The sequence below is a fragment of the Mustela nigripes genome, chromosome 7, assembly GCF_022355385.1.
Source record: "Mustela nigripes isolate SB6536 chromosome 7, MUSNIG.SB6536, whole genome shotgun sequence".
NCBI lineage: Eukaryota > Metazoa > Chordata > Mammalia > Carnivora > Mustelidae > Mustela > Mustela nigripes.
The window spans coordinates 139,547,351-139,570,619 of record NC_081563.1 but is presented as its reverse complement, the minus strand read 5'-3'; the positions used below and the strand labels follow the sequence as shown (position 1 = coordinate 139,570,619).

At 59.0% G+C, this 23,269-nt stretch overlaps 1 protein-coding gene across 4 annotated transcripts in view; it reads left to right on the top strand.

Moving 5' to 3' along the window:
* The window catches only part of DIDO1 (death inducer-obliterator 1), a 47,426-nt gene extending 27,828 nt beyond the window's left edge, over positions 1 to 19,598 (top strand). For all 4 annotated transcript variants that reach the window (XM_059407377.1, XM_059407378.1, XM_059407375.1 and 1 more), the window contains exons 8-17: positions 3,142 to 3,598; positions 3,720 to 3,879; positions 4,719 to 4,835; positions 4,966 to 5,070; positions 5,281 to 5,416; positions 5,803 to 6,328; positions 6,751 to 6,904; positions 7,561 to 7,650; positions 8,456 to 8,651; positions 15,857 to 19,598. In XM_059407377.1, coding sequence (XP_059263360.1) covers positions 3,142 to 3,598; positions 3,720 to 3,879; positions 4,719 to 4,835; positions 4,966 to 5,070; positions 5,281 to 5,416; positions 5,803 to 6,328; positions 6,751 to 6,904; positions 7,561 to 7,650; positions 8,456 to 8,651; positions 15,857 to 18,912 — 4,997 coding nt within the window. In that variant the 3' untranslated portion in view covers positions 18,913 to 19,598. The remainder of the gene's footprint in view (positions 1 to 3,141; positions 3,599 to 3,719; positions 3,880 to 4,718; positions 4,836 to 4,965; positions 5,071 to 5,280; positions 5,417 to 5,802; positions 6,329 to 6,750; positions 6,905 to 7,560; positions 7,651 to 8,455; positions 8,652 to 15,856) is intronic.
* Positions 19,599 to 23,269: the final 3,671 nt, after the last annotated feature.

Here is a 23,269-nt window from a genome sequence, read left to right as displayed (position 1 = left end):
AGACACTCTTGTCTGCTTTTTTTAGACAAGACTTTTCTAGTTGGTTACACGATTATTCCTTGTCCTATAAATTAATATGTGGTCTAATATGTTAAGTGAATTAAGGTGAAGAATTTTGCGAACTCGATTTCAGCTCTGTGCAAAGATACTAGTGTGTCCTCACTGTGCGGACACTGCAGCGCCGTCCGGGGCCGGTCACTGGCCATAGCCAGTGCAATGCCGGCTCGCAAGGGGACCGAGTGCAGCTGCGTCCATGGCACTTGCCGGATTGGGCTTTCGGCACGTTTGAAATGTTTCCGGGTAGGAGAGGTCACGTCCAGCTTGCTGGCGGAGCCCCTCAGGGTCAGGATGTTGCACTAATAATTTGCTTACTTGCCTAATTGTACCTGTTGATACACTTCCCAGAGCACAGGTAGGGGATAGCAGAAGTTGGCTGTGACGAGTAACAGCTAGTCTGTAAAACAGCGACGTGATGGCTAAGGAGAGCCGTCATGTGCTTTGAAAGATTGGGCTTATTTACCGTTGAACCGTTTGTGGACAAGAGGCCACTTTAATCTCATATGGGGACTGTCCCAAAAGTAGTCTTGAGCTGGCTCTTTGCAGAGTATGTAGGGAAATGCTGGTTAGACCACTGGCATTTCTGGCCAGGACACCTTGCAGTATGTTTTTAAAAGTTAACTTTTCCGGCTGAAGCACCGTAAGCTGTCATGGACGCAGGTGTTCTGGATGTGACCACCTCTGCTGGGGTTTCTGGACGTGCCCTAGGCCGGCTTTTGAAGTGTGCTCTTAAAGCACCCTTGGCAGAGATGGGCTTTGGGAAGGGCGGGAACCGAACGGTTCTGGGCCTTGCTTTTCCCGGTGGCTGCTCCTTCGTTCACAGCTGCTGGCAGGCGGCTGCCTCCCTCTGCTCGAGGTCTGTGTGCTGTGGGCCTTGCCACCTGGGCCCCTTGTCCGGGCTGTGCCACCCTTCCCTTCCCCTGGCTTCCAGCAAGAAAAGGGATCTCCATCCATTTGATTTAACCCCCAAACCAGCAGTCCCCTGGGCAAAGTGACCTTGTAGTCAATCTGAGCTGGTGAAAGTTGGCTTCCAGGTGTTGGGTACAGTACTGTCCACAGCCTATACACTGGGTGTGATGAGGTGCTCCAGGGGAAACCTGCTGACCGCCGTCCCTGCCGAGTGCCTGTTGTCTGTTTTGTGAGACGGTTTTTGGTCTGTTGTGTGCTTTCTTGCAAGCTCCCGTCCCCAGGGGCACGAGGCCTTTAGAGGTGTGGCCACTGAAGACCGTGGGCATGCGTGGTGGCGAGCAGCGTGATGTGGCGGTGGGGGGCAGCGCAGACCTGCTAACCAGCCCCGGGTTCTGGCAGACAGGCTAGGCCACGCTGAGCAGTCAGGCATGAGGCCTGAAACTGAGGGCATTGTGAGCGGAAGGTGTAGGATTTAAAAGAAGTGACGCCTGGTAGCAGAGGACTTGGAACACTGCCCCAGGTGTGGATGGACCCTGTAGTGGTGCTGCTGTTGGCAATGGGCAAACGAGATGCTGTTTCTCCTGTAAAGTGGGGGAACTTGAGGTGCCGGGGCTCTTACTTCCCACTGCAGCACTGGCCTCGCCGGCTGCTCGGGGAAGGAGGACCTTGAGAGCAGGGGCTCTGGCCCTCTGCCAAGATGGCCAGGGTCCCATGGCAGCCTCAGGAGCGCCGTTTGTTGGGTCAGGCTTCTCTGTGAGTAGGACCCCCTCTTTTCCCTTGGATTGGATAACTTTCTCCCTTGTTCATTAGAACAGTGACTGGTGATTGAATGACTTTTTTCCCGGGGTAAAACCGAGGCTGGAATGTGGGACGAAGCCCCTGGTTTGGTGCCAGGAGGCCCCCTGCTGCGCATGAAGTTCAGGAGGAGCCTGTGCCTGGGGGCGGGGAGTGGTTTGTCCCTGGGTCCCTTTGGGGACTTGACTGCTGCCCTAGAGCGCATCCCCATGTGGCTTCCTGGCCTGCTTGCTGGACCCACTTCTCTGGCCGTTCGGCTCCTCCAGATCCGTCCCTCGGGTGTGCGGAGCAGCGGCCATATCTGTGGCCTTGCTGCCCGCCCTGTGGCCCTGGCTCCCTGACCCGCTGTGTCCCTGGAGGCCTGGCCGGCCCCAAGACCCAGCAGCCGCAGCACTGGCCCAGAACTGTGTTGGTGCTCACCGGGGACCTTGCTTGTGATGGTCTGGTACGGTGTGGGTGTGATCAGTCCTCCGTGTCTTCTCGCTCTCAGTGGAGAGAAAGTGCCAGCCGCGTAGGCTTTTGTGCGGCTTGAGGGGTTTGGCTTTGTAGCTTTCAACTGCAAGCTTGCTTAGACCAGAAGCACTGATTTACTGTCTTGCCCAAAATGAGGTCCGAGCAGAGGGCTTGGGGACGCCAGTCACACGGCCTTCTCTGTTTGCGTGTCAAGTGGCTGACCGTTCCCGTGCCGCAAACCCCCGTCCGCTTTCCCTCTCTATCCATGTCATTTCCACTTGACTTTGATCCGGAGTGGTAAGCACCTGCGTGCGGTCCCCCTCCCCAGGCCCCGAGAGTGGGCAGAGGGACAGGTGGACGTGTGTTAAAGGGGAATGTGTCTGACCTGTCCTGAGATTTCCTAAATTCACGTTTACAAAAACTTGACACTTGAACTCTTTTTTTTTTTTTTTCTTTTAAGATTTTATTTATTTATTTGACAGACAGAGATCACAAGCAGGCAGAGAGGCAGGCAGAGAGAGAGGAGGAAGCAGGCTCCCCACCGAGCAGAGAGCCCGATGCGGGGCTCGATCCCAGGTCAAAGGCAGAGGCTTAACCCACTGAGCCACCCAGGCACCCCGACACTTGAACTCTTAATGCAAGTGATCTTCTGCGTCTTTTTATTAACGCACAGTTTGCCTTTCAGCTTTTATGCTGTGTTCATGATTTAAATTAAGCCTGTGGTAACTAGGGTTTGTTGCTGAAGTGCAAGGTTTAACGTCCTAACATGCAACAAAGCATATTTTTCTGAAATCAGGTGCGGTCACGGTCATGCGTATTGTTGGCAGCCCTTCCCTGGAGCACTCTTTCCTGGATTTAAGATTTCGTGGTCTGAGTTGGTCTCCCGTGGCAGCGTGGCCTCGCTAAGTGTGTGTGCGTCTCTTGCAGCCGCGAAGGAAGACAGGCGGGCAGAGGAGAGGACCGTGGCACCCAAGAGAGTGGCTCCTGCGGGCCCCTCAGCAGGCGGCAGACAACCTGCACCCCGAAATCTCCTTCCAAAGAAGTCTCCGCCCTTCGCAAACACAGCAGCAGCCAAAGTGGCCATCAAAAAGTCACCCTCGGGTTTCAAGGGCCCTGGACCCAAGCGGCCCTGGCTCTCAACCACGCCCTCCAGCGGCGCTCCCCCTGCCAAGCAGGCAGCCCTGGCACCTGGGGCTGCTGCTTCCAAAAAGCTCCCCAGCTCGGCCACGTTGGTGGGGGCCGTCAGGAAGCCGGGGACCGCTTCTGTGCCTTTGGCATCTCAAGCCCCAGGACGCCTGGGAACCTCGAACCCTGCCCTGTCGCAGCCAAATTCGCAAATCCGGCAAAATATCAGACGCTCCTTGAAGGAGATTTTATGGAAAAGGTGGGTGCTTCTCCTTGATTTCTCACTGTTAGAGCAGCGGAGTGCGGTCACATCGTGACTGCCACACTTCGGGGACTGTGGGGGCACAGTGGCCCATGCGGGCTGTTCTTGTTCCTTCTAGAGTCAACGACAGTGACGACTTAATCATGACAGAAAGTGAAGTTGGGAAGATTGCCCTGCACATTGAGAAGGAGATGTTTAACCTGTTCCAGGTTACCGACAACCGTTACAAGAGCAGATACCGCAGCATCATGTTCAACCTCAAGGACCCCAAAAACCAGGTGTGTGCAAGCAGCCCAGCGCGGGGCCCGCCCGCCAGTGGGTTCTCCGGCCGCAGCTCGCAGTGTTCCCTGGACACGGCATCTGGAAGCTCTTGTCCTGCCACACGAGCCACAAGGCCGCCGCCATGCCTTTCCTGGGCTAGGGGTGCGGGTTCACACGTGCGCTCGGGCCATGCCTGGTCTCACCAGCTGCAGGAGTGTCTCGGGACTTGGGCTTCAGACCGCCTTTTCCATCTTAATGCCATCCCCTCAGCTGAGTGAGCCGGCCAGTCTGCTGCTCCTGAACGCACCCTGCGGTGCTCCCACGTGGGCAGGGGCTGTGCTCACATGGGGTGGGAGCCGAGTCTTCCTAGCAGCTGTGGGTGGGCAGTGCTCTCCTGCTGCGGTTGAAACGGGAGTTCCTGGGAAAGCATTAGCCACGTGCCCGGTGGGTTCCTCCTGCCGCCCGGGGCTCGCATCTTCAGGTCTCCCAACGGCCGCTCGACCTGCCCACGTGCTCAGGGGCAGAATCTGACTTCCCGGCCCCCACAGTAACCTTGCAGCAGAAGTGATTTCTTGCTGCCTTTATCCCTAACTACCATTTTTGAGTGGGTTTTGTTCTTTGGGGTCTTTTTAGCAGGGTCGGTGGTGTGTGGTACACAAGTGCAACTAGCCAACTCGCGCTGGTGTTGTCTGGCCCCTGCGGGGCTCAGTCCTGCGCTTCAGGCCTCTGTCCTGCTGCCATCAGGCCTCCGGCAGAGGCTGCTTTTGCTGCTGTGTCTTTCTTGCGGTCTCTCTGGTGTTTTCAAAACTGACACCGAAATGTTTTGAACGAGTGAACGAGACGTGTTCATTTACAGGGGCTCTTCCATCGCGTTCTGCGGGAGGAGATCTCTTCGGCCAAACTGGTGAGAATGAAGCCGGAGGAGCTGGCGTCTAAGGAGCTTTCCACATGGAGGGAGCGGCCGGCCAAGCCAGTGAGTGCTGGGAGGGGCCCGGGGTGCTCGGTGCCAGGCCTCCCTGGGTCCCCAGGGCCTCGGTTGATGGGTGAGGCACGAGTGAGGCCTCCTGAGCGAGCTTTCAGGCTCCGTGTCCTCCTCATGTCAGGTGCTGGAGTCCAGAAATAAGCTGCCCAGCGAGAGTAAGAAGACCGCCGCGAAGCAGGAGTCTGTGCCCGACATGGAGGACTCTCCACCCGTGTCGGACTCGGATGTAAGCCTTGGGGACTCGGGATGGACCAAGAACGGAGTCAGAGTGACCTGCTCCCAGTGTGCTCAGGTCTCCCAGGTTACCGGGCAGGATCCTGAGCTAACGAGCACCGTGTGCTGCGGCCCTCCCCTCGCTTTCGGGCCGTTTCTCTGCTGCTGCCCTGGAGACAGAGGGAAGCGTGACCTGCTCAGCTGTCCCCCTCTTCCCCTACAGGAGCAGCAGGAGTCTGTGAGGGCCGTGCCGGACCAGAGCGCTGCTCCCCTGCTGGATGTCTTCAGCAGCATGCTGAAGGACACCACAGGCCAGCACCGGGCTCATCTGTTCGATCTCAACTGTAAGATCTGCACAGGTGCGTGCCGCCGGGCCTCGCCTCCTTTTGCTCCTGTCGGCGATCCTGACTGGCTCGTATTCCCGAAGTGTAGGGAGTTCGCCTCTGCGGTGTTGCTCTCAGGGGCGCCTGGGGGGCTCCGCCAGCGAGGCGTCTGTCTGCAGCTCGGGTCATGATCCGGGGACTTGCCGTCGTGCCCCGCGTCGGGCTCCCTGTGCAGCAGAGGGTCTGCTGCTCTCTGCCGCTGCGGCTCTCCCTTCTTGTGCTCGTCTCTCGCTCATGCTCACGCTCTCGAGTGACACCTCACGATGTTGGGCTTTTTTATTCGCACAAGGAGTCATCTGCTCGGGGGCGGCTGTGGTGTTGAATGCGGGATCTCTCAGGAGGGTCTTCCTCACGTTCTCCAGGTCAGGTTCCCTCGTCGGAAGACGAGCCGGCTCCAAAGAAACAGAAGTTGTCAGCTTCCAAGAAGGAGGAGCCGAAGCCCCAGTACGAGCCTCCGCCCTCTGAGCCGGTCCTTGGCTCCACTAATGAAGCGATGCCAGAAACTCTGCCCGAAAGTGCCTCTGAGCCAGACCTGGATGGCGCCGCTCACGCGCACTTGGAGAGGAAGTACTTCCCCGTGCCACCAGGAGACAGCCGCCCGGAGCCCTCCGCCCTGGAAGGTCCCTCCTGCCCGGCCACCTGTGGGGGCTCAGTGCTCACCACGGTCACGGTGTCTGGCCGAGACCCCAGGACTGCATCCAGCGGATCGTGTACAGTCACGGCCCCTGCGGCAGCCCGCCCCGATGGTGCCCACCCAGCAGAACCCCGACAAGACGTCCTGAAGCCTGCTGTGACCTCAGTGACGGTGCCCAAGTCCATACTAGCGAAGCCGTCCCCGTCCCCTGAGCCCAGATACCTCCTGCCGGTGCCACCGGCCCCACGTGTCAGGTGCGTCCCATACGCGGAGTGGGAGCAAGCTAGGAGTTTCATTTCCCGTGGCTTAACAGAAGAGGGGCGTGGGGGTGAGCCCATAGTTGAGCTCCCACCCCTTCGGGACACACTTCACTCTGGCAGTTTGCACGGGCATGAGAAGGCCTGGTTTTAGCACGCCTGGCCCTTCCTTTAAGCACACAGGTCTTGAAAACCGAGGTGTGACCCCACGGCCGTTCGGGTCTGTGGCGCGTTCCGTCTACCCTGTCGAGACCAGCACATCTGTGGCGCTGTGCTGAAAGTAGCCAGTTTGGAAAAGCCCAAGCTCAAGCTCGAGGGGGTTCACTGTTGCCCTTACAATTCCGTAAAGTCTCCATATTTTGCAGATGGTTTGAGCCCAGAAGAAAGATTGATCTGTTTTCTGTGGTTTTGTTTTACAGTCTCTCCGAGTCCAGGTCCCCTCCAGAAGGAGATACAACCCTCTTCTTGTCTCGCCTCAGCACCATTTGGAAAGGATTTATTAACATGCAGAGTGTAGCAAAATTTGTCACTAAGGCCTATCCTGTGTCGGGGTGCTGTGACTATCTCAGTGAGGTCAGAACCGAGCGTGAGCGCGCACTCGCTGTCCCACCCCAGGCCGGGGTCAGGTGGGGGCTGGCCTCCCCGCAGAGGGCCCGCAGCGTGAGCCCTGGGGAGGCGCAGCAGAGCCTGCTGTCCTGAGTCAGCAGGGTCAGTCGTTTGCACAGGGGTAGACATTCGCATGAAAACTGTCGCACCGTTTATGACAAAGCTGGGGTCGCTCTCCTCCCCCTTCGGTTCAGCCAGGGCGTGGCGCCCAAGTGTGCGCGTTCCCGGCTGACAGCGTGGCGAGGCGCGTGGGGCTGTCGGGGTCTGGGTGTGTGCAGGCTCTTTGCTTTCCCCGAATCCGTGTGCACAGCACTGGCGTTTACAACCTTAGCGAGCAGAAGCCATGCACTTCTGGATCATGTCTGAGTCCTTGCTGTGCGTCCACGTTCACAACCGATAAACTAGAAATGTTCTGCAGGACGGTCCCCCATTCAGCAGAAGGCCGTCGGGCTGCACTCCTGCCGGGGAGGCCCGAATTCCGGGTACTGACCGGGCGCCGTGTAGCGCTAGTGTTAGCCGTGTTCAGTGGAGGAGTTGCGGTCTGCTGGAATCTTAGGTAGTTTGGTGCCTTGAAATGACTCCATCCTTTTACTGGCCACTTACCCAAAGTCCGTTTTGTCTAGGACCTGCCGGACACGATTCACATTGGTGGAAGGATCACACCCAGAACAGTTTGGGATTATGTCGGCAAACTCAAATCTTCTGTATCTAAGGTACTTGCTGTAGTCTAGTCTCTGCGCCGTGGAGGAAGGCGTCTGTGTAAATGCAGCTCCTTCTTCCGCTTTGATCTTGATGGGTTGGTGCCTGCCACATCTGCTTATAAGTTGTTAAATATTGCCAGGTAAATGTTTCAAATTCCATCTATAGCGGGATGGTTGTGTGGGTGATCCGGTGGCAGCAGTTATGTTACAATTTATGTTAATGGGTGAGTGGGTGACACAGGCACTGTGTCTTCCCATTGTCCCTGTGACTGAGGGAGCCGGCAGGTGCTGGAAGGGCTGGTCCCAGGAGGCCCTGGCCCTGGGCGAGCTGGGGGCCATGAGCCCCTGAGACGCAGCCACAGCGGAGCGTGCATGTGTGGGCAAGGGCTGCGGTTTTCCTCAGGCACACGAGGGGCTTGGACCCTTTAGTCTCGTTCAGCTTTCCTGTTGTGGAGGCGCTCTGGGCTCGTGTGTAGATCCCACAGCCGGGCAATCAGGACCGGCGTCCTCACACTCCGTGCCAGAGGCTGCTCTGGGCTAGCACCGCAGCCGGTGACGGGACTGTCTGGGGAACAGTGGGGCTAGGAGTAGAGGCAGTCTTCCAGAGATTCCCACCAAAACCAAGGTCTGAGTCCAGCAGCCCGATGCCAGAGTCTCCGTCATCCCGGCGTGCTGGACAGCAGGACAGGGAGGGGGGTGCCGAGAAGTGCTCGTGTCTCATTTCCGGCAGCCTTTGAGGTTTCGATGAAAGAGGGGAGCGGTGCCTTTCTCATGAAGCCACAGGCCAACGTGCACTCGTCCTGTGTTTGTGCTGCAGGAGCTGTGTCTCATCCGCTTCCACCCGGCGACTGAGGAGGAGGAGGTGGCCTATATCTCTCTCTACTCCTATTTTAGCAGCCGTGGCCGCTTCGGCGTTGTAGCTAATAACAGCAGGCACGTCAAGGACCTCTACCTGATCCCACTGAGTGCCAAGGACCCTGTTCCGTCCAAGCTCTTGCCCTTCGAGGGCCCAGGTAAGCGCCAACTCTCTGAGGGGTGACTCGGCACACCTGACCCCCCACGACCCTTTCTTCCAACACCATGTCCTGCCAGACTTGTCATGCGCAGATCTGCCACCTCGCCCAAGCCGGGGCTTTTTAGCCGCAGGAGCAAGGCATGTGGATGGAGTTGCATCTAGCTGTAGAACTCAGCTTCTGGGACACCAGAGAGTGGCCCTAGAAATACCCTTACCGTTGGCATGAATTGTCTTAGAAGAGGGGACAGGAAGAGGGGAAAACCCACAGCGTCCAGTCAGCCAGTCACGGCCTTGGGTCAGTGGAGGCCGGAAAAGGGCCAGAGAGGAAGGTCATCCTCACAGTGGGCTTGGGGGGTCACCTGTGCTTGCCATGGAGCTCGGGGCTGAGCCTTCACCAGGCCGGAGAGACAGGAAAGCTAGCCCGTGTGTTTTCATTCTTTAGAACGTGGTGGTTTCAGAAGATCACTTACAGATTAGCTCTTTAACAAAAACAAAGCCCTCAGGCTTGTTGAGGGGTTGAGGGTGACTCCGGGGGAACATGGTCTGTGGGAGGCCAACTCCTATTGAGCCCGGAGAGGTCCACATGTTGCGCAGTGGGTCGAAGATGCCGCGTTGAAGTGCCTCCTCGGCCACGAAGTCCCCAGAGGATGGAGCCCACAGGAGAGACGCCGCGTCTGACACATGGTGAACGCTCTTGGAGAGCTTGGGTCTAGAGCCGCGGCTGGACCCTAGGCCCTTGGTGGCACTGCGTAAACCTGGCACCTCTGGGTCCCTGTCACCGGTCCCGGCAAGCATTCCTGCCGCAGCCACATGCCGTACTTCCTGCGCCTGAGCTGTAGCTTGGCCCAGGAGGGCTGTGGGGCAGGAGCGCGCCCCCTCGCAGGCACGTCCCAGGTCCTGACCGGGGCACATTCACGCTTGAGCTGTGCTCGGCTGGTACCTGTGCACCACAGGTGGGCCCGCCGTGGTAAGGGCTGGGGCCCGCAATCGGGGTCAGCTGCTGGCACGCTGTGCGTTGAGTTACCTTCGTGCCGGATACACTTTAAAAGCCAAGGACTCGAGGGGGTCTCTCGCCAGCCCTTGCGGTGAAGAGGCGCCCCTAGTGGGTGGCGGAAGGCCCTCCTTGGAGGTTCTCAGTGAGCAGCCCTGGGAAGTGTGCGGGCCACTCCCTGGATGACCGTCCTGAGGCCTGAGGTTGAAGATGAAGAAGCTGGCCTCTTGGGCCCTGGAGGAGCCTCCAGTCGGTCACCAGCATAGAAGCTCATGTGCACGATGTAGCGTAAGCGTAAGCATAGGGTCCCCTGGTGACAGTTGCGGGTGACTCTCGCAGCCTCCCTAGAGCCGGGCTAGGGCTTGTCCCGCTGTCTCAGCAGCAGGGTCCGCAGCGGGTGAGCTGCCCGGGGAGCAGGGTGGAGGCCGGCGTGGAGGCCCCGCCTGGACAGGGCTGCCAGGAGCTGGGCTTGGTGCGGAGGCAGGTGCGGGCTCCCCGCAGTGGACAGGTGAGGAGCCCCTCCAGCGGAGCCACGGTGGGGGCAGCCCCGCCAGCAGAGGGTCGGGGGTTGCATGGGACGCCTCCAGGGTGACATGGGGGGTGGGGAGGCACCTGCCTGGTCTGTGGAGCATGATGGGCTCTGGGCACCCGGACGCGCTCAGTGACGGCCACCTGCACTCCTGAAGCTCCCACGCCACCTGAAGGGTCACCCGGACGACCACAGACTTCTGTCCGCAGTAAATACAAGACCGGGCGGGGGGGCCTGCGAAACAGTCATGAGTGAGATTCTGCGCATAAGCTTTTAAAGACTTTTTCTAGTCTAAGGGGTTTCTAAATCTAACCCCATTTAGCATATATTTTTTTTGTTTTCCTGATACCGTTATTACCATTAGTCCCTGTGTGTATCTTACAGTTCCCCAGCCAAACAGCCTGGAGCCCCGGCCAGGTTCTCGGCCTGACCTGCTTCACATACCCACAGCGTGACTTGGTGCTCTCTAGGTCCAAGTGTTCGTGTGTCCTGGTTTCGTGGTGTGTGTGTGTGTGCGCGTGTAGGAAGGCTGGGCATGGGCATGATTCTCCCGTCACGGAGGTCCCTGTCCTCACGGAGCTGGTCTCTGCCTGGCACCCCTTGAAAGCACAGGCCTGGTCCGGGATGGGGGTGGCGTCCCTCAGCAGAGCGGCCAGTGGACTGGAGCAGGCGCCGACCAGCGAGCACCGCCCACAGCCTGGCGGGGGCACCTCTGACTCCCCCCACAGCCCCTTCTCCCAGGGGTGGCCCGTGCTACCCACAGCTGGCTCACCCAGTAATCGGTTGTGCCCAGGTCCGCACCTCCCCTGTCTGTCCCGCTCCATATTTGTGCACACGCACGGAGCACAGGCCTCAGTGGACACGGGGCTCTGGCTCCGGCGAGCGTCCCAACTGGGTGGGCGGCCTGCTGTGTAGGCAGGTCGAGGTTAGGGTGGAGGTGGCGAGCGTGTTGCAACAGGGCACACCCGGCCCTCCCTGACCCTCCGCTGGCGGAGGGTCCCTCCATCCCTAGAGACAAACTGCAGGGACCCTCACCTCCTGGACTCGGGTCTCGTAGATGTTCACGTGGGATTCTCCCCCAAACTCCTGCTTTCCATGTTTGAGAAGCAGGACACAGAAGGGGCCTAACCTGGGGACTCCATGTGCACCTGCCCCTCGGCCAGTGCCGCGTCCTTCCCCAACGTCACGCTTCCGACGGTAAACACAGAGCGTGTGTCCACACGTGGCCACTCCTCGGCCCACATACCAGGTGTCCACACAGCGTGTCAGAACAACCCAGAGCATGCTCTGCCTCTCTAAGGACATTTCTGTCCATGCGTATACATAGCATCTGTCCACTAGAAATACCAGGCTGTCTTGTTCTGTCACACAAGTCATTCTTAATAACTGGACGGCCCAGTTTCAGAAGACACCTGGAAAGCCCTGATGGTGGACGTTCATCTTACCGTCCCGTCACCCGACAGGCCTGAACCACGGGACTCGGGAGTGCACAGGCCCCGGCCCCGAGCGCCTGTTGATGGCGTTGGGCTTCTAGGAGTGTGTGCCAGGGGGCTGGGGGCCAGGAACTTAGTGCAGAGGGCGGGTTTCCTGGAAGCCTGGAAACCCACGGTGCCGTCTTCATTCCCATCTACCTGCTTTCTAAACTAGCTGGAAACTTCTGTGAGGTGCATTGTCCTCAGGTAAGCGCCCCTCAGTCTTGCGCGCGTGTGAAAGAATCCGGGGCTGTGCACACGTCCTCACGGTCGAGCACGGCATTGAATTCAATGTACAGCTCTTTCTCCTTCAAAGTCAATAAAAGTATTTCCTGGAAACCGGTCACTGTTTGTTTGAATTTGAACTGGTAGCTTCAGTACCTGTCCCAGGCCCACAGGGGTGGAGGGCGGAGGTCTCCATCTTCCTATTGTGAGCCGGCACCACCCGCTCGGGGCGCGCGGCCCGGACGAAGACGCACAGCCTTCCCCTTTGACCCGAAACGTGTGCTGAGCCCAGTGGCTCTTTCCGGGTCTTAGGGATTCAAAATTGGAAAGAGAAGGGGGCGTGCGTGTGTGTGCGTGTGTGTGTCGTGGTCGTGGTGGAGGGCCGGGGAGGTATATGGTGTCTCCCGTGTATTTGCCACGTCTCTTCCTAGGCAAGTCCTGCAGAATTAGGGTCTAACTCCCACACACTCTCTATTGAGCAGGAGTGAGAAGTTTGTTCTGATGGATTCAGACTAGAAGAGTTTTCATTTTTAAAAAAGTAGAGTACCTGATAGCTTTGGGGGTAAGGAGTCCGCTTGCGGGTGGTTTCAAGCAGTTTTGTCCCGTGCTGTGTCGGGCTGGAGGTATGTGGGGGCAGTCCAGGGCTGTATTTCCCGCCCCTTCACCTTTCCTGGCCCCCCCGTTGCTCAGCACGCAGGAACCCCAGCCCTGGTCTGCGTCTCGTGTCGGCAAGTCCGTGGACACATGACTGCAGATGACCCCATCCCCAGTCCCTGGGTCTGCCCACTTTTTCTGTACGGGTCTGATTCTAGCCGTGGCCACTGAGGCTAAAGAATACCTCTACCACAGAGGAAATTCAGGAATGCCTCCGTGCAGCTAAGGAGGCCTGTGTGACACGGGCAGTGCCCCCTGAAGACATTCTTGCTCTGGCATTTTGGAGCAGGTGGGTGCAGACACCCTTGTTCCCAGTGACCGCTCCTCTGGAAATGGAGGACGGCCCGCTCCGCTCAGCCCGTGTGGCAACCTCCCACCTAGTAGCTTGTTTCCGTCTAGGAATCACAAACCTAACCACCCTCAAAAGGGCAGTGGGTAAGTAAGCATCTCTGCTTCTAGTAATGGACAAAGGGAGGAATTTTGCAAAAGCAGAGAAGCAGCTCCGTGCCCTGGGCTGGAGCCTTGGTCTCCACACTGCAGCCAGTGTGGTCGCCGCCGCCGCCACTGCAGCTTCTCGGACACCCTCTCCTCTCCAGGGGAGCACTGGGTAGTGGGCAGGCCTGCAGAGGGCTCTGGCTGCGAGGGGGGCGTTCTGGAGGAGAGCCAGATCTCCGCTGCCTCCCCAGGGGCAGGCACCCAATTGTCCTTGCCGGTCCCCTACCTGCCGCCTGCCCTGTGGCAGTAGAGGGCATGGTCAAGTCTGGGGGACACCCTCAGCTCAGTAAGGCCCAAGACAGATGAGTGAATTCTGTGTGTTTCACAGATGTCCGGTTACTCTCCCGATAGTCGCGCGCTCAAGTCCGTTGATAAGATCGACTGCTTCAAAACACACGTGCATTTTGTGACCACCCAGTCCGAATTTTAAATACTTGGCAAAATTCAGAGCTAACACCGATAGGAGTCGGAGCTTCTCACAGATTGCTTACGGGTCACTTAGAGATTTGTGCAGAGGAGGTAGTCCAGGGTTGAAAGCTACTTAGTTAGCTGCCTGTGTCGGGAGAGCTCACTGTTCTCAAAACAAATGTAAATGCTGAGTAATTTATGCACCATCTTGGCTGTGATGAATAGGACAGCCAAGGTTGGAATCTACAGAGCGTGGCCGAGGTTCGGGTGTAGCGGTGGTTTTCTCCAGCCAGCAGTGAGACCGTCGGGGGTTTGGGATGGGAGGGCACACTGCACCAGAACCGCACGCCAGGTCTTCCTGGGTTTAACACAATGACTTCCCTGTCACGCACAGCTCACTGACCTGAGACCTGACCCTAAGCCACGAGCCCTGACGGTGTGTCTGGAGGTGGCATGGCCCTCTGCCCTGAATGTGGACTTGGGGACTTCCTCCCCACCCCCCCCCCCCCCCCCCCCCCCCCCCCCCCCCCCCCCCCGTGGCTGAGCACATTCCTTTACTTTGGCTCAGACATCAGGTTCTTTCGGGAGAGCCAGGCTTCCGGAGCTGCCGCCGTCTAGTGCGGCTGGCAGGTCCAGAAGGGCCATGAGAGCCATTTTAGCAACTGATGATACCCAAAACGACCTGAGTAAGCAACACAGCGCTCCGTCAATGGCTGTTACAGTAAAAGAGATGCCGTTCTGAGTTCAACTATCGCTGACTCGTGTTAATTAGGAAACAAACATGATAGATGACCCCTCAAGTCTGCTGGGCAGAAACGTTTGGGTAGGACACTCGGGGTGGGCTGCCTGGCCTTCCTGTGTCTACTCCCTCCTGTGCCAGCCTCTTCCTCTCCTGGATACACGGCTTTTTACTGGGGACTGGGGGGCAGGGAGAGGACGTTCTGGAAGCGGGGTCTCTAATGAAGGTGGTGTTCAGGTCCTGGTGTTAGGAGTGGGTCTTCCACAGGCATCTCCACGCTGACAGCCGTGAAGCAGGAGGCCCTTCCCACGTGGGAGGAAGGGTAGCACCGTGCTCTGTGCACAGAGGCTGTCTCCCCAGCTCAGACCTGACTTGGCTTCTCAGGGGCTGGGTGGACTGTCTACCGCCCTGTGTGCTCTGTGTGTCAACCCAGCTCTATTGAAATTTGGGAAGATTAGTAGACATTTTAGAATTACATAATGGTGTCCAAAAACAACTATTTGAAGTCACCTGTGATCATCTTTAAAACCAGAAAGAACGGGAAGACAGTACTGATTTTCAGTACGTGAAAGTTGGCACATGCAGCAAAGACAGGTGTGTGCGCCGGAGCCTTGACTTATCAGTGAGTGATACAATTTGACTTTAAGTATCTTTCACTATTGACAAATTTTTGTGTATCCTTTCTCCCTAAAATTACTCTTTTGTGACTTGGGTGGTTTTGTTCTTCTTTTGGTATTCTGGATTTATGAGTGTGGGGTAGAGAATCATTAGTGAAATACTGACATTCCTGGAAAGATGTGCAATTTAGAGTGGAATAATGTTTTTTTTTACTTAAGAAATGAGTATGTTTAAGAGCTGTCCTGTGCCCAGAAACCGCAGTGTCTTCCGCGTGGCCTCTTGTCCCCTGCTGGTTTTCTGAACACACTGGGCTGCTGGTCTCAGTGCCGGCCTGTGCTTGCAAAGACCGTGAGCATCTGGTTAAGTTCATGTTAATGGAGCGTCTTTCTAAACCCAGAAGAACGTTTACTTTAGCCGTTTCAGTCAGCCCGGTCCTTCCCTTCCCCGGAACCTGGACACTAGCAGCTGCCGAACTTCCCTAATGGCGTGTGCAGAGGTTAGCGTTGTAACCATGCTGGAGGCCTGGCCCTCTGCTTCGAACCTACGGCTTCATTTACGTGGCGCAAATCCCCAGTTAAAACGGGCTGTTCGTTGCCTTTCTGATGTGTTAGCAAGAGGCAGATAAAAGAATACAGCTACGATTTTGTGGCAAGTCCTCCCTGTACGTCTGTGCCTTACGTCCGTGCCTTACGCCCTGGGGCTTAGCAGATGTCGACGGACGGTTGCATGATGGCCTTCCCCATGCCCTCCGTCACGCTGTCCTTCGGCTTTGTATCTGAGGTTTGGATCTGTAGCATAAGTTCTGACAGTCGGGGGGAGTTTATCCCGGGAGCTAGGCCCTGGGCTCTGTGGTTGTGCTGCGGGGGTCGGGCCGCCGGGTCAGGGTGGGCCTGGACTCACGATCTTTGGCAGTAAGCACTTCCGCTCTTCCAGCCCTTGATTTTACTTTGCCAGTGAGCCCCTTCCTCCTGCCTGTTGAGACACGCCCACTACCACTGCCCGTGGGGTTTGCCCCTGAAGAGCAAAGGCTGAAGTCAGATTCTAAAATGTGCACGACCGTTCTGTTTTTCAGGTCTTGAGTTGCCGCGTCCCAACATAATCCTTGGGTTAGTGATCTGCCAGAGAATAAAGCGTCCTTCAGGTGCAGGAGAATTAGATAAAGTGGAGGAGAAGCGGACCCGCCCTCAGACCCAGGAAGAGACGGAGGTTTCGGTGTATCCCAAAGTGTCCGTGGCCCCACAATCCGAGAGGAAGCCCCCCAGGTTCCAGGTGGGCTCCGGGGACATGGCTGTCAGCACCACACCCCCGGGGACTCCTCCACCGCCGCCCCCGCCGCCAGAGCCTCCTGCCGCGTCTGCTTCGTCATCCGTATTGAAAATACTGTCCTCGCTCAAACCGGGAGCCCCGAGCACCGTGCCCACAGCGCCCGCCGCAGCGGCTCTTCCAACGGCCGCTCCTTCCGCCAATTCCTCCACCTCCAAAACAGCCTCACCCCTGGAGCACATCCTGCAGACGCTGTTTGGGAAGAAGAAGTCTTTCGACCCCCCTGCCAGAGAGCCTGCAGAGTCGGCCCCGGCCTCCCACCCAGACCCCAAAGCCAAGGCCGACGGCGGGCTGCCCGCGGCGCCTCTGCTGGATCCGATCGTGCAGCAGTTCGGCCAGCTCTCCAAAGACAGAGCCCTGGAGGACGAGGAAGATGACCGACCCTACGACCCCGAAGAGGAGTACGGTCCTGAGAGAGCCTTCGGCGCTCAGCTCGAGCGAGGGAGGCGCCCCGACGCAGAGAAGGCCCCCGAGACCGCCGAGCGGGAGGAGGTGGCCTACGACCCGGAGGACGAGACCATTTTAGAAGAAGCCACAGTGGCCATCGATGACCTGCCCAACCGGATGTGTGCGGACGGGAAGGGCAGCGCGGCAGACCGGCCCGCTGAGCCCGCGGCCCCCGGGGCGGCCCCCTCCCTGGTAGAGCAGCAGCAGATGATCGAGGAGCTGAACAAGCAGATCGAGGAGCAGAAGCGGCAGGTGGCTGAGCAGGAGGCGGCGCTGCGGCAGCAGAGGGCTGCCGTGGGCGCCTCCATGGCGCACTTCTCCGTGGCCGACGCACTCATGTCGCCGCCCCCAAAGGCTTCCCTGCCTCAGGCAGAGCTGTTCCTGCAGGAGCAGCAGACCACGGGCCGCCCGGCCGCGCTCCCCGGCGCCCCTCCCGCGGCAGGCCCCGGCTGCGACCCGCGGCCAAGTCGGGACCCGCGGCAGGCCCGGCGGCTGGCCGCGGAGCACTGCGAGAGCGAAGCCAGCTCCAGGCCCCCCGCAGCCCGGGAGGACGGTGCGGAGGCCGCCTTGCCCGCCAAGCCAGATGGCCCCAAGCACGAGCCCTCCGCGAGCCCGGTCGTGCTGCCTGCAGAGGGCGGCCCTCCCTCGGCGGGCTCGGGCAGCGGCTCGGGCAGCGCGCCCAGACCTGCCCGCAGGGTGCTGCTGCCCACGCCCCCCAGCTCCGCCTTCCAGCCTGGCTTCCCTCTGCAGAGCGCGCAGAGCTTTCCCTCTCCGGGAGCGAGGGACCCTTTCTCAGCTCCAGTGTGTACCGCTCAGGAAAAGTGTGAGGATCCGAGAAATGCTCAGTTTGCTGAAAAAGGTGACCCCCCTGCGGTTGAAGCCGAAGGAGACGGAGAGCCACCGTGCAGACCCAGTGAGGGGGCCGCCACGTTCCCCTCAGCTGGACAGAGAGCAGGGGCCCCTCTGCCCCCATCCCAGGGCCAGCGTGAGCCAGCACCACGCACGTTTGGGACATCGGGGCTTCATGGCCCCAGTTTCCCAGGACCAAGGGGGCCAGCCCCTCCATTTTCTGAAGAGAATATTGTTTCTAATAGCGATGGGCCGCGAGGGCCTCCCCCGGCCAGATTCGGGGCCCAAAAGGGGCCCATCCCTTCCTTGTTCTCAGGGCCACATGGGCCCCCTCCCTATGGGGACAGTAGGGGTCCCTCCCCTTCCCACCTTGGGGGGCCCAGAGGATCAGCACCACCCCAATTTGAGGAGCGAAAGGACCCGCACGGGGAGAAAAGAGAATTCCAGGACGGCCCGTACGACGAGCCGGCCGGCCCTGTCCCTCAGTTCGAAGGAGCAGAACAATCCCAGTTTGTGGGAGGTCGAGGCGCGGCGCCGTTCCAGTTTGGAGGCCAGAGAAGGCCTCTGCTGTCACAGTTTAAAGGACCCCGAGGGGGTCCTCCTCCCCCTCAGTTTGGGGGTCAGAGAGGGCCTCCCCCCGGCCACTTTGTGGGCCCGAGGGGGCCGCATCCCAATCAGTTTGAAGGACCCAGAGGCCAAGCGCCAAATTTCATGCCAGGACCCAGGGGGGTTCAGCCTCAGCCATTCGAGGAGCAGAGGGTGAGCTCACCCCCGAGGTTTGCCAACCCCCGCGCGCCCGCACCCCTCCCGTTTGGCGGACCGAGGGGGTCTGTGCCCTTTCCTGAGAAGAGCGAGCCCACGCCCCCCCGCTTCCACTTCCAGGGCCCGCCGGCGCCGGGGCTGAAGGCAGCCCCCCGGCCGCTGCTGGAGCTGCCCAGTCACCCGCCGCCACACAGGCCCGAGCGCTGGGACGAGGCGCCAGCGCAGGGCCCTGAGCCCGAGTTCCGAGAGGCCAAGGGCCACGACTACAGGAGCGCGGCCTTCGAAGGGCGGTCGAGGGAGCGGTTCGAAGCGGGGCCCAAAGAAAAGCCTCTGGATGAGCCCGAAGCCGCGCCCGAGAGCCGGCCGGGCAGGGCTCTGGACGAGCGCCGGCGAGAGCGAGGGCGGCGCTGGAGCCGGGAGCGGGACTGGGAGCGGGGCCACGAGCGGGCCCGGCACCGCGACAAGGACGCCGGCCGCGAGTGGGACCGGAGTCGGGAGCGCGGCGCAGACAGGGACCGGGGGCGGGACCCGGAGCGGGCGTCCGAGTGGGGCCGGAGCCGCGAGCGCAGCCGCAACCGGGAGCGGGAGCGCCGGCGGGAGCGGGAGCGGTCTCGCAGCAGGGAGCGCGGCCGGGACCGGACCCGCGAGCACGGCCGGGAGCGCAAGGACCGCAGCAAGAGCAAGGAGGGCTCCCGGGACCCCAAAGCGGACGCCCCGCGGGCCGCCACCCCCGCGGGGCAGAACTAGCGGCCGGCGGCGGCTGCTCGGCCGGGGCTCCCCGCAAACGCCCTGCAGGAGAGCCGGCGCGGGCGCTGCGGTGAGCTGCGGACTGAGACGCAGAAGAGAGTCTCCTGGACTTGGGAAGTGACTGTGATTTTGTGTACAGTGGTTTCTTACAAGATTTCACATCTTTACAACTCAGATGCTTTTTAAGAACTCGGTATTTCCATTTAAAATTACTGGAATGGGAATGTGTCTACAGAAGCATATTGCTTTTTCAGATTATAAAGTTATCTTTTCCAATAACTTAATTATAGTAAATTTTAAGGGAATTTCCGTGGACCTTAGAGCCATACCCGTACTGAGATCTGCTCTGTATCTGTTTCTAAAAGCTGCTGTCACAGGCCGGCTCGCACCGAAGCCCAGCGAGGCCTTCTGCTCCTCCTGGGGTGTGCGGGACAGAGCTTTACAAATGCGTTTTTCTTTTGTCACAAGGAAATTTGAATTACAAATTTCAACCAGGAAACAAACCATTTCTTAGTTTTGCTGGTTTTGTAGATCACCTTATACATTTTTTTTCTCAAAGACAGGATTAAAAGCAACATCTGTCCAAGTAGAAACTGTTGCATTTTTTAAATAGCAATTTATTGAAAAAGGTGTAACCTTTACCAGCCTAAAAAAAGTGAGAAAAGAAGCCAATTAAGTGTTCTTTAAAAGGGGGGTGGGGGTGGGGGTGGGGGTTGACTTTGATTTGCATAATCAGGAGCAGTTTTGTTTGTGAGGCGACATCCCCACAGTCCTTCCTGTGGCCCAGGGAGAGTGCGCCCGCCCCAGGCTGCTACCCTGTCCGTGACGCATTGCAAAGTCTGTCGTTGAAAGTGGGACGGTATTTGTGTGAAGTCTGAGGCCGAGGACGGTGACGTGATGACGGCAGCAGAGAAGCCGCTCCTTGTCGTACATCGTCCGGTCCTTCCGAAGGGGGAAGCAGAGAAACCCTCGCTAATTTATTGGACTGTACAAATAAATACACTTTGATAATTTTTTTATATTTTCATAAACTTACTTTTGCAAGTGTAAAATTAGAGAATTTCATTCATTCTTTGGAGTCTCCTCCATCGTACATCACTACGGATTTTTCACTTTCTAGCACAAACGTTCAAACGATAAGAGCGAACACAGAGAACTTGGTGACTCGTGGGACCGGTTCCGGACCCCGTGTCAGTACGTTAGATTGCATTGAAGCGGCGTCAAGCTCCAACATCTATACGATGTGAAGGGTTTTTTACATGTAAAACAAATTTTTCTAATTTAAATACACAAATGTAAAAATCAAGTGTGTTTCTTTAGGTTTACTTGATAGAAATTTCTGTAAATTGTATTTTATATTGCAAAGTATGATATCACTGTACAGTAAAACATGCAGCTCCATAGGTTTTGTTACTCGAGGTAGAATAAACGTCTGCAGAAGGTTTTCTGTCCCTTGTGTGCACTCACTCTTCCCCGCCAGGACTTTGGGGCTAGACCGGTGCGGGGGACACGACCATGTGTCCTCAGGCAGCAGACCACCTCTGGCCTTGAGCTGGGTGACCCTGCAGCTCTGTCTGCTCAGCGTGTGGCTGGACATGCCCAGTGCTGCTCAGGGAGCACGCGGCCAGGTGGCGTGCGTGGTGGTGGCGGGGCCAGCAGGCTGACGAGGACCCTTCAGGGCTCCGGGAACCTGCCCGCAGCCAGGGCTGGAGCAGGGGGAAGGCAGCAAGTCACGCTTCCCGTAGCTGCCCTCGGTCCGGCGGCGCCTTGCCCGGACTTCCCTTTCTCACCTTGAGCCCCTACTCTGCTGTGGGCAGAAGCGGGACATCCTTTCCGGCAGGACCGGCTCCCGTCCTAGCGGAGCTCACAACCAACTCCGGGGGCAGAGGGGCAGCCCACGAAAGTCCCTGGAACCTGCTGGGGAGCCTGAGGGGCCAGCCCTGACCATGTGGAGGGCCGCTCTCCAGAGAGCTGCTGGCCGCCCAGACCCTACAAGTCGGAAGACCCAGCTCTGCAGGACAGACGCTGAGGAGTGCCGAGCTCGGCGCCCTGGAGCCATGAGCCATCAGGCCGGCGGGCTGCCGCCAGAGGGGTCTCCCCAAAATGTCAGAAACCTGGGTCCCATTCTAAAATCCTCGGTCCATCGTCTCCTCAGACGCTTGGTCTCGTGTGTGTTCACCCCAAAGCCCGTCTTCCAGAGGCTCCGCGTAGCCCCCCTGCAGCACCAGGCGGCGCCGTCCTCACCTTGCCATCATCTGTCGCCCCATCAGCCCTCCCACCTGCGACCCCGTGCAGCCAGGGTCGCCCACAGTCCGGGACCCATGAGCCGTGTGTGACTCTCCAGGAGCCCAACTAGCGAGGGGTCCTGCTTGAGGATGTGGCCAGGCAGGGCAGTCCCTGGGACCCGAAAGCCACAGTGTCACCTTGGGGGGGGGGGGGGTGCCACCAGGCTGTGGCCCGTAGTCCTGGTGCTTTGCCGGCTGCGCTGCAATGTGCAGAGGCAGCTGTAAGGGGGTATGAAAGGAGCACGTTCACAGAGCGCTGGGAGGGGCTGGGCCTCCGTGGGGACAACACTGAAGAGGCTGGGCACCCTCCCCAGCTCCACCCCCCACCCCACTAGTCCAAGGACCTGCCTAGAGGCAGTGCCGAGTAGGGGGTGAGGCCCACAGGGACTGCTCTTGAAGGGGCCCTGAGAGAGGGGCCAGACAAGCACAGGCCCCTGTGGACAAACCCAACTGAGGGCCTCGGAGGGGAAGGAGGGAGGGGGGACCTCCGCCCCGGGCTGCTGGGTCTCCCTGTGAGGCCTGTGGCTTGCACTGACCATAGGACCCTGGGGGGAGAAAGGGAGCACTGAGAGGCCCTGGGACTCGAAACCCACAGGGACTGTTGGTAACATTTGTCGGTTTCCTGGAACCTTCTTCCCCGGTTTTTCTTTCACGAAATTGGGATTCTGTAATTTTTTTTTTTAAGATTCTATTTATTTGGCAGACAGAGATCACAAGTAGGCAGAGAGGCAGGCAGGGGGGGGGGGGGGGGAGCAGGCTCCCCACCAAGCAGAGAGCCCGACGTGGGTCTTGATCCCAGGACCCTGGGATCATCACCGGAGCCGAAGGCAGAGGCTCAACCCACTGAGCCACCCAGGCGCCCCTGGGATTCTACACATTCTTATATGTTTTTTTATTTGTCTTATCCTGGACGAGTCCCAAAGGCATCAAGTATTCATCAAAAGCATTATTTGTGCTTTTCTGCATTGTTCAAAATGTTCAAGTCCTTGTAGTTTGCGGAGAATGAATGCTCCCTGTAGGTCTCTGGGGTGGTAAGTGTCCACTCAGGAGAAGAGGAAATGAAAGTAGGGTTTTTGTTTTGTTTTTTAAGAGTCCCTTGTCTTTTTTTTTTTTTTTTAAATATTTTATTTACTTATTTGACAGACAGAGATCACAAGCAGAGAGACAGGCAGAGAGGGGGAAGCAGGCTCCCCGCTGAGCAGAGAGCGTGATGCGGGGCTCGATCCCAGGACCCTGAGATCATGACAGGAGCCGAAGGCAGCGGCTTTAACCCACTGAGCCACCCAGGCGCCCCTGAAAGTAGGGTATTAAGTAAACCAAGATACAGGCCGCGGTGGGGGGATGCGGCCACCCAGAAACAAGCCCTCCTGGTGGACTCTCTGGCCCCTTTCTCTGCGCGATGCTGACGGCTGCACCGCCAGGGAAAACACTTGGGAAACGCCCAACCAACCGAGATTGCAAACAGAGCTTTGCCCGCGTGCCTCACGCAAACCCAGAGGCAGGCAGTCGCAAGGGGCAGAGTGGCCTCGGTGTCCCGGACAGCCGTCGTCGTCGCCGCAAGAAGGCCGCTCGGCCGGCATCGCCTCCTCCCCGCAGCGCCTCGCAGGGCCTCACCCGCCTGCGCTTCTGGTCCCGCGCTGTCGGCCGCGCGCACTGCCACGCGGCCGGCCCTAGGGCAACGCCACAGGTCGCACATAGCCGGTGAGCACGGAGGGGCTGAGCCACCACGGACACAGCGTGGGTCACCGCGGCGGGCCGGGCCCCGGCACAAGCGCGCGCCGCCGCAGGAAGCGCATCCCGAGCCACCAGGCCACCCGCGCTACGACTCGCCGGTTTCCGACCGGGACGTCTCCAGCTAAACGCCAGCCCCGGCGCGGCCCCCAGCGCGGCCCCAGCAAGAACCCCCAACCCGAGCACTGACCTCAGCACCGCCCCCAGCTCCGCCCGGAGCACCGCAGCTCCCCTACCACCGCCCCAGCACCGCCCCCAACCCCGACTCTAGCTCGCCCCCAGCCCCGCCCTCAGGACGACCCCAGCACGGACCCCAGCACCGCCCCCAGCACCGCCCCCAA